We start from the raw sequence: 10,190 nt of genomic DNA, 5'->3' as shown, positions 1-10,190 counted from the left end.
CTTTTTGACATTTATCGCTATAAGCTGAATAATGTTTGTCCTGTGACCCCACGTTGGGAAGCACTGCTGTACAATAGCATTAAGCTAAAATGTTAGCATTAGCACAATAATATTATTAGCATTGTCAGTATGTTTATGTATGAAAATACACAATTTATCATCCGTGCTTTGTTTAATGACATTTTATTGCAGTAAAAATGAATCTAAGCTAAAAGGAAAACAAAAGAAGCCACAGTTTATTTTCAACAAAGATGCTAACATACAGTAAATAGTGAGAGAAGTTCAGACCAAACAGCCTCAAACTCATGTTGTCCTAACATTCAGGTTTGTGTTCTGTCTCATTTTACAGACCAGTTTAACTTAAATGTTTACATGTATCATACTTATTCATTCTTTAATGTGCAAAACATAAAAAACAAAGACGTTTCTGCAGAGTTTCGAGACCGAGGAGCGCGTCGAGTTGTAAATACTGAGCCTGGAATCAGCTTTACGCGGTGAGTGAATCAGTGGCGCTGCAGTGTTTGTGTGCAAAGCCGAGGTTTGGAGTCTTTCTGCTGCTGGACCTCGTGGTCGCTCAGTCGTCATTGTTGCAGTCTGTGCACAGAATGTGGTCCCGGTCGGGGAAGAACCCGGATCCGACCAGCGACACAGAGCAGCGCGAACACTTGAAGCAGGGCTGGTGCCACTGACGCTCCTCGAAGGAAATGTACTTCCCATCTCCAAAACCTGCAACGCAACAGCAGCTGATGAAGGGTGGCTTCATTAGGATGGAAAATAGTTTCACGACAGACTTGTAAGATTAAGGAAATGAATTCAGGATAACATCAGCGGCTGGCAGCGACGGAGGAGCCAACTCCACCTTCAGGTTCTGCTTCATAGCTGTGGTCAGAAACACTTCATTTAAATCCTCGTTAAACAGCGTCTGGAGCTGATAATGAGACCTGCTGTGTTTTCACTGCTGCATTGTCTTGTCTTGCTCCATTTGTTTAATAAAAACCACAGCGTCCAAATCAGTCATAAGGTTTATTTAGTAGAAATTCTGCAGTCTGTGGTTTGTTTGTTTTTACAACTAATCCCAGTTACGATTTAATAATACGTTAATAAAAGGTTCATGCAATCAGTATTTAAAAAACAACAACAAACGGATAAAACTGTGTCCAATCCCTCAAAGAAGGACGTACAGAACTGCTTATTCACTGTCAGATAACAAAAATGAAGTGTCTCCAGCCTTATTGTGCTTTAATTTCAGGTTCAGTGGTGTTTCATATAATTTGTGCAAATCATAACTAAGTCTTAACCTCAATATCTAAACTTGTTATTCTGTCATCTTTCTATTATTATTTTTTTACTATAAAGTTTTAAATCTGCAGCTTGTCTCAGCTCCACGAAGCTTTAAGATGACTTTCAGCTCATTGTTTAGCGCTCCAGTTGCTGTTTCGCTTCATTGCTGTTGCTCTAAAAACGCCGTTTTCTGGCTGTTTTACGAGAAAAAGCTCTAAAACAACGACAGCGGCACCAAACAGCAGATAAACCCAGTGAGCGCCGTGCTAGTCAACGCTAGAGGAGTTTTACCATCTAAATATTTTGCTCAGGAGGTGGAGGAGACCAAAAATGGAGCTAAAAGGTAGTAAATGTCATATTAAATTGATTTTATTAATCAGGTGGACAGAAACGTGACGTAAAATAATGGTAATGTTGATCTGGATGCATAAATGAGCTGCTGTTTGCCAACATGTTGTCATTTTAAGCGAAACGACGACGTGTTGGCAGCTTCTTTTAGTCTCCTCTTTACGCATCACATTCAATGGATTCTGGCATTAATGTCGTTGCTCCTCCACATCTGCAGCTGTTGTGGTTTTCTGAGAATAAAAGCTGCATTTTCTGCTTGTTCGGTGCATGTAAAAGACCTCACACAGCTGCAAACTCTTTATGCAGCAAATCAGCTTCATGCAGTTTATTAGGAGCTGATAAAAATAAAGTTTGTAGTTTTTATCTCATTTATATATATAGCTTTGATGATGCAAACTGAACATTTTTTATTGCTCACATTGAAAGTTCAACATGAAAAGGCTTTTATTTATTGTTTTATTTATTTATTGAGGTAGCAAAAAGACAAAGAGGGAACTTGGTGACGGAGCTGAGACTGTTTCAGCTCGTACGGCAGCAGACAGGAGTCACAGGAAGTCTCCAGCCGGGATTAAACTAAACCAGGAAGTCTTCATACATCACAGACCTCAGAGTTGTCAGAACCTGCGCTGGACGTTTCTCACCTGTGATGGCAGTGTTGCAGCCGGAGCATTTCTTAGCGTAGAGGCTGCTGAAGCACTTGACGCAGAACGGACTTTCTCCCTGCGAGGTGAAGGACTGACCAGCCAGCGGAGCTTTGCAGCCGCTGCAGAGGAAACACTCCTTGTGCCAGACCTCGTCCCTGTAGGTGACGCCGCCCTTAGTCAGAGCCTGAAGAGAAACCAGACCGGAACCAACCGATAAGACTCAGTTCAGCTGAACTCCTGATGAAACACACCTGTCGCTGCTCCACGAAACTAAAAATCTATCCTAAAACATACTGGGAGCCAGTTTAAGAGGCTGAAACATGGTGGGAACCATTTTAAGAGGCTGAAACACACTGTCAGTCTGGAGTCCTGTGTGGACTTCGGTGTGACACAAGCCTTGTTCGGTAAACGGCTACGTATGGCGTGGCTCTAACTTGGCTCCTGGCCAATGGAAAAGCAACCGGTTCTTTGGAGGTGCCACATTTGAACCAACTAATCACTGGAACCAGCACCAGCACAGAACTAGCAGCTGGTTCTTCTCGGTGGAGAAGTGGTGGAGTCAGAGGAGGTCGTCTTGGAGAACAGGGCAGCAGGAAAGGTTGACTTATTAGCTCAAGGCAACTCAGAATAGATTTTACAGTTAAACAGACTTTGGTACAACATTGATGGCTATTGTTACGTAGCATATCGGTAGCTTCAGTTAATTGGACCCGGTGCCGACTCAGTGTCGCTAACGTGACTAAACTAACTGATAGCATGAAGCTATCATTTACACGCCATGATGGACCTGCTGACTGCATCTTCAGATGAGCTTGTTCACATATTTCTCTAAGAAGAGAAAGACACCTGATGGAGATGATGCTAGCCACGTAGCATTAGCCTTTGACTGACTCCTCAGTGACGATGGTCAGGTAGAAAATAGTGTAATAACATATCATCAGACACAAACTAGAAGCCATTTTAAATGATTAGGGTGCAGGAAAATGAGAGAAACCATCTCCTTATTGTTTCTACTTGTAGGTGAAGACTGACCAGAGAATCAGGCTTCAGAGGATCAGATGCATCATGTCTGCTGCTGATCCTCTCAGAGGATTTCTCTACAACAGCCTCAGAGCTCTTTTATTTAAAAAACAACAACAACTTACATTTATTTATTTATTTTTTTATCTTTACATTCAGCCTTTAAAAGGCCATTTTTAATTGGCCATTAAATAAATAGGTTGTAAAAGTAAAGTTTGCAGTCTAATGTCATTTGTTTAAGCCTCCATGGTTCCCTGGAGATCCTGCTGCCCCGCTGCTGACAAACCCCTCCAGAGGAAACACTGTCCTGGGAGCCGGTTTTAGAGGCTCAAGCAGGACTGATGTGTTCATGTTTTATTTGAAAGTCTGGCTGCTGGTTTCTGAACTTTCTGTGTTCTGTCATTTTTACAGCGTGTGCGTCCTGGTTCACCTTTTTGCAGTGGCTGCACTGAGGAGCGACGCGTCCCTCGTAACACGGCACACAGTAGTAGTTGTTTTTGTCGGGGATGAAGGCCTCGGCGCCGATCGGCTTCTCGCAGCCGTGACACGTGAAGCAGTCCTCGTGCCACGTGGCTCCGTCGTACTCCAACATCCTCGATCCTGTCCGACAGAAACAGAGAAAGAAACCGTTTGTTTATATATTTTCACGCCATTTTCAAGCCTCTGTGACGTTCCGGGTTTCCCTTTGATCCTGTTGTAACTATGAGCCGGACTGAAATCTGATATTGTTCTCACGATAAAACCTGTTTTTACAGCCACTGCAACTCGTCTCGCAACAAAACGACCTGACAAGCTGTGACAAAGCAGAGCTGCAGCTGCAAACACGGCATCCTGACGCTGCTCTTTATCCATTTCATCCAGCTGTCAGTTTGTTCCCATACATGCAAGGACAACACGCTCCACTGCAGAGGTTTATGGACGCCGGGAGCCGTCATGCCCATGGAGTTGGACGTCAGATCCTTTAATCACTGGCCTCGCTTTAAGACTTTAGGGACCTGAATTGCAGCCCGAAGGCACGGTGGCGTTTTGAACTTGAACTTGGCTGCACTTTGAGGGAACGGGGTAAGAGGGCAGCAGCCTCTAAAGGCATTCCAGGCTGATCAGGAACCGAGCAAAGCGAGCTCAGAAAAGAAGTGGTGAGTTAGAAATGTCCCACAGTAACCACAAACCCGGGTAATTTTCAGTCATCTGACACCGAGGCCGGTTTCGTCACAGAGCTGAAACCTCTGCTGGGACATATTTCCAGCAGAGCGAGGAAACAATCTTTCTGTCACATCTGAGCCGTCACACCCCAGATAGCTGAAACTCATTAGCCTCCTCATTCCTGCACAGACAGGGTGTGAACTTTCCGGTGCTTTAAAGTCCAGGATGCGTAGACGTGTGTCGCAGCTACCTGGCATCACGGTCTTGTCGCAGGCCACGCACTTGGAGGAGAACTCGTTGCAGTAGCAGTCGCTGCAGGTCAGACCGCCGTCCTGACTGGTGAAGGGCTCGTCGGCCAGAGAGCGGTCGCAGCGGAAACAGCGGAAGCAGTTCTCGTGGTAATGTCTGTCCTCGTAGAAGAGCTCCTGCAGAAAGACGAGACAGCAGAGGATGAAAAACCAAACACAGGATTCAAAGTGGCAGGAACTCACTTTAAAATTCAGTTTCATTAGTTTCGTTGAAGTCACTTTGTTTTCTGAGACCTTGAATGCCGAATTAAGATTCATTAACCAGCGACCTGTTGACATGTAGACATATTACATACTCTGGGCTTGTTGAAATAGCATCAGAAGAGCCTGAAGGAACTCTGGGGATATTAAAGGAACCTTACTGGCTCCTGGAAGGAACTTTAACGACTCAATTCAGAGAAGACGTCGCTGGAAGAACGTCTACAAACACAAAATAAACAAATGTATTTATGTGCATTGCAATTTTTCAACACACACACACACATTTATGTGCATCCAGTTCACCCCAATGTACAAAATTAGTTTCTAAAATGTGTGTTTAGTCGGTAACATCTCCAATAATTTAACCTAAAGTAATAATTCCTCAGTATGCTTTTATTTGTTAGTAAGATATTAGATTTTTTAAAAAGAAATATTTGACTGTAATTACACATTTTAATAATATAATATAATATAATATAATATAATATAATATATCATAACATAATAATATAATATATGTTTTTCCCACATGTAAAAATCTCCCACAAACCTGTTTTAATAAGGTTCTTCTTGTTTGGTTTGAGCTGTCAAGCAAGCAGGTTCCTCAAACATTTCCTTAACGTTCTCTTGGTTCTAAGAGCGTCAGAGTACCAACAACATTGTCGAGTATTGCTTCTTGCATTTGTGGGTTTTAACGATAATAATGACTTCAACATGGAACTCCAAACCACAAAACTGGTTCTCTGAAGAACCTTTCTGAGGGTTTTCTTTGAACCCAAAAGGTTCTTCAAAGTTCTTCTGCTTCTCACAGAGGATGTGTACATTAATACTGGACGGCTGAGCTACTGACTGTATTTATGTACTGGTTCTGTGCTCCAGAGGGTCTCAAAGAAATTCTGTTTAGTTTTCCTCTTTGCTGCTTAAGTTGTTTATTTTGGGGGAATTTCCTCGTTTTATTTGCAGCTTCATCCACAGACACAAGCTGCTTTCTCATCCTCAGATCTTACCCACGTTGTCTACATACTGTTGTCGATATATTCGGGATCCTTTTGTTCCTGTGTGTTATTGTAAGCTGTCATTCAGGGTTTGTTTTATAATTCAAGCCTCCCTCCATGTAGAAAAGTTTCCCTCGTTAAGATGCTTTTGTACCATCTGCCCAGTGACGAAACATCTCTAATAAATGGTCACTGATACAGCGCTTTACAATGTGTTTCTCATTCACCCATTCACACACCAATGGAAGCACGGAGCTGCCTGCCACTGGGAGCAACTTCAGGTTCAGCGTCTTGCTCAAGGACACATCGAACCACCAACCTTACGATTAGAAGACAACCCGCTCTACCACCTGAGCCACAGCCGCCTATAATAAATGCATTTTTTCCATTTAAACCGTGTGCCGGAGTCTGTTTGAAACTTCAGTGAAAGAGAAACTATAATAAAAAGTAAATGAGAAAAGGAAGGAAGCCAAGGCGGCTTATAAAGAAACCTGGGCTGAGTGTAATGGTACACATCTGGCAGGACAGATGCAAACAAAGCAGAATAATGAGGTGGTTCAAGACACAAACAACAAACACACAATCAGAGACACAAAAATGGTTTGAAAACAAAATAAAAAAAGCTTGTAATGAAGATGATGATTTGGTTTAAGAGCTGGATCATTTCACTGTAAGATATCTGCAAAAGTTAAATTCAAAAGCAGCCAGTTGTTCAGCAGAAGTTTTACATTAATTAGAAGAATGACAGAAATGTTAAAGTCCTTTAAAGGTGTAGCAGAATACGGATGAACGTCTGAATTCAGAGTAAAATCAGGACGATCATCAGCTAAATAGTGATTAATATTCTAAAAACATGCACTTCAGAACGGACTCAGCCTTCATCTGCAGCCACAAAATCCATCTAACGAAGCACATCTCTGCTCATTAACTGTGTTTCCGTCTGTGATTAAATGCAAAACTTTGAAATTTGAAAAAGAGAAACAGTGAAAGTCTTGTTTCCATTAGTGGCTGTGAAGTGAATAAACCCGGTTGTGTGGTGTGACCAGAAGGGGGCGCGGCAGGAAACATGGCTGCAATAAACAGAGTAGAAGAAGAGGAAACAAAAACAGCTGTTTGTCAACAGAGAAGAAACTGACCAAACTTTATCCATATATCAGAGAAAAATTAATCACTTTTCAAATTAAAACCAGATTGTAGTTGTTCTTGTATGTCCGAGGATTGTTGTGACCTTTAATACAAAGAGCTTAAAGCTTTATTTAAAACACACAGACGAGCTTCACTGAGTGAAACGTTCCTTCTAAACATCTGCACGTCTTTCTACATGTTTTAGTCACTTTTGCTGATAAACTGCGGTGAACAGCGGTTTGAGGAAATCATTCAGCCTCTTTACAAATTAAAACTTTCTATTTGTGAGCAGTTCTGACAGATTGATGTCAGCAGACCTCCGTGTTTCATTCTAAAACATCTCCTCCGAGCTGCGACTCAATAAAAACACTCCTTCTCCGACCTCCTGCCGTCCCCAAACACACGAGGACTTCTGCTGCTTTTCCTTTTCTTCGCCGTTGTTTTCTTTAAAATCTCACTTTGTGCTTTTTCCTCTGCAGCAGCTGTTTGTGTTTCAGTTCACGAGCGGTTCAGGAAAACTCGGTGATAAATGGCCGCATTGAGAAAGTGATTTCTGCGGCGGATGAAGGATGATGATGTTGCTGGAGGAGCCAAAGCAAGCAGGAGTTTAATTTACAGCCTCACAGGGAGTTTTATAAAACGCCGACCGCCTCGTGACGTCTTCCCTTCTGATTCTGATTTTCACTTTCAGGGGAAGTTACAAGAAGTTTTGCAGCTCTGCGACTAGAATCATGTTTTCCAGGAACAGCAGCCGGAAAAATGATGCTAATGGAGTCGGACAGTTGGGAGGAAGGAGTTTTCACATCATTTACTTTTAGAAAGGCCCCAATAACACAATGAAGAAGCACAGTTTTTATTTGAAACAACTTTTATGGAAGCTTCTGGTATTCTGCTGGTGATCATCGTTTTCTCTGTGAAATGTGAACTGTTCTCTGGTTTCAGTGGAAGATTTGCTGCTTTTCTCTGGTTTAAATCATTCAAAAGGCATTTATTTGGATAAAGCAAGACATCTGGAGACTTTACTTTGGGCTCAGAGGAAACTATGATGGGTATTTATTACAATATCTAACAACCAGTGAAGGAAAAGCAAAAAAAAATATTACTGTCAAGAAACATTTTTATTATTGTGAGTCACATGCTTCATTAGTGTACGCAGCATTTTAAGGGTTGAAGCAGAGTTAAATTAACTGTTTTATACATTTTTATGGGCATCTGTTTATGGAGGAGCTGAAAGTATTTGAAAATGATTGTTTGTGTTATTTGGTTATTGATCAATCACCTCTTTTTTTTCTGGGTAATGGCAGCTGTTTTATAGGTTTTGATGCTTTTGTCTGTTTTAAATTGATCAAAATGCATTTATGTGGCCAAAACAAGACATCTGGAGACGTCTGATGGACATTTAATAGACTGAGTTATTCACTGATGGTCAGCTGGTTGAAAAAATATTAGTTTCAGCTCTAATATGTAAAATATTTTGCATATGAGAGAATAACGCATCGCTGAAATGTTCTGTAGTACTATAAATGGAAAGTACTTGCATGTATATATATATACATATAGCAAAAGGTATTAAATCCTACATTTTTTTAATTGAACCTCTGCTATTATCTGGTTTTAGTGGAGGATTTGTTTCTTTTTTGTATTTTAAATTGTCCAAAATTGCACATATGTGGACAAAGCAAGACATCTGGAGACGTCTGATGGACATTTAATAGACTGAGTGATTCACTGATGAGGGAAATGGTTGTCAGATGATTTAAAAAAAGGACGCTTCAACTCTAATATGTCAAATATTTTGCATTAAAAATAATATATTGCCAAATGTCATTTTTATAATCTTGTTTTTTCAGTGATATCGGAGCTTTTTCTTATTTTAAAGGAGGACTTGCTGCTATTTTCAGCTCTAAAAATGAAATATATTTGTACGAAACAAGACATTTGGAGACTTCAGCCAGGACTCAGAGGAAACTGTGAAGCATGTTTGATAAAATGAAGATTAACTGATTAAGGAAAGGAGATAAAAAATATTACTTTCAGCTCTAAAAAGTAAAATATTTTGCATATGAGAGTATAATGTGTCACTGAAATGCAATTAAAGTACTTATACAGGAGTTAAGATGACAAAAAATGTATATATTGCAAAAAGATATAATAATAATCATAGATTTTTCTGTGAAATATCAACTATTCTCTAGTTTAAGTGGAGGATTTGTTGCTTTTTTTAATTTTAAATTATTCAAAATTGCACATATATGGACGAAACAAGACAACTGGAGACTTCTGATGGACATTCAATAGACCAAATGATTATTTGATTAAGACAACAATTGTTAGATGATTAAAAAAGGGGGAAAAATGTCAGTTTGATCTCTAAGATTTAAGACATCTTCCTTATGAAAGCATAGTTGCCTCACTGGGAGGTCGTGGGAACAAAGAAAGCACCTTTGCATTGTGTCCGATGATCTCTTTACACTCCTGGCAGGTCTTGGCGTGCAGCCGGTCGTAGCAGGGGATGCAGTGCGGCTCGGCCTCCACCTGGATGTATTTGCGTCCGTACAAGGACTCGTTGCAGTTCTTGCAGTCGAAGCGGTCGCTCATGATGTCGCCGTTTGGCCGAGATCCTGCAGGACGAAGGATTCAAAAGCACGTTCAGTATCAGAGAGGAGGCAGCTCAGGAAGGAGGACTGAGATTAGAGGACAAAAACAGGCAGAAAGCAGGAAGAAAGGAGTCCTTTTGAATTATAGTCGGCGAATAAAGAGGAAACAGGAGAGAAAATAACCTTTAACTTAAGGAATGCACAACTCTGAAAGCTGTTAAATATGGTTCAGAAATGTGCAGAAACAAGTGAATGCCCACAGCGAGTTACAAAATGACCAGAGAGACCTTTAATAATCACACAGAGACTCAAAATGATCATAAAGAGACATAAAACCACTATGTAGAGATACAAAATGATCACAGGCAGCCATAAAATAACCACAAACAGATATGAAACAACTACAAAGAGACACAGAAGGCCCCCAAAGAGATATAAACTGACCACAAGGAGAAATAAAATAACCACAAAGAGACATGAAGTGACTACAAAAGACATAAAATACGCTCTAGCGTTGCAATATGAGCA

The 10,190-nt window shown here is 40.8% G+C and overlaps 1 protein-coding gene across 1 annotated transcript in view; it reads right to left on the bottom strand.

Annotated features, from left to right (window-relative positions):
- Nucleotides 1–167: 167 nt before the first annotated feature.
- LOC103372013 (four and a half LIM domains protein 3-like) overlaps nucleotides 168–10,190 on the bottom strand; it is a 30,351-nt gene continuing 20,328 nt past the window's right edge. The window contains exons 2-6 of the mRNA XM_008301520.1: nucleotides 9,508–9,686; nucleotides 4,687–4,861; nucleotides 3,724–3,893; nucleotides 2,271–2,457; nucleotides 168–726 (exon numbers count right to left, since the gene is read on the bottom strand). Coding sequence (XP_008299742.1) covers nucleotides 575–726; nucleotides 2,271–2,457; nucleotides 3,724–3,893; nucleotides 4,687–4,861; nucleotides 9,508–9,663 — 840 coding nt within the window. The 5' untranslated portion in view covers nucleotides 9,664–9,686 and the 3' untranslated portion in view covers nucleotides 168–574. The remainder of the gene's footprint in view (nucleotides 727–2,270; nucleotides 2,458–3,723; nucleotides 3,894–4,686; nucleotides 4,862–9,507; nucleotides 9,687–10,190) is intronic.

The sequence above is a fragment of the Stegastes partitus genome, unplaced genomic scaffold, assembly GCF_000690725.1.
Source record: "Stegastes partitus isolate 25-593 unplaced genomic scaffold, Stegastes_partitus-1.0.2 Scaffold1681, whole genome shotgun sequence".
NCBI lineage: Eukaryota > Metazoa > Chordata > Actinopteri > Pomacentridae > Stegastes > Stegastes partitus.
Note: the sequence above shows the minus strand (reverse complement) of the source record. Positions and strands in the feature narration are given on the sequence as shown.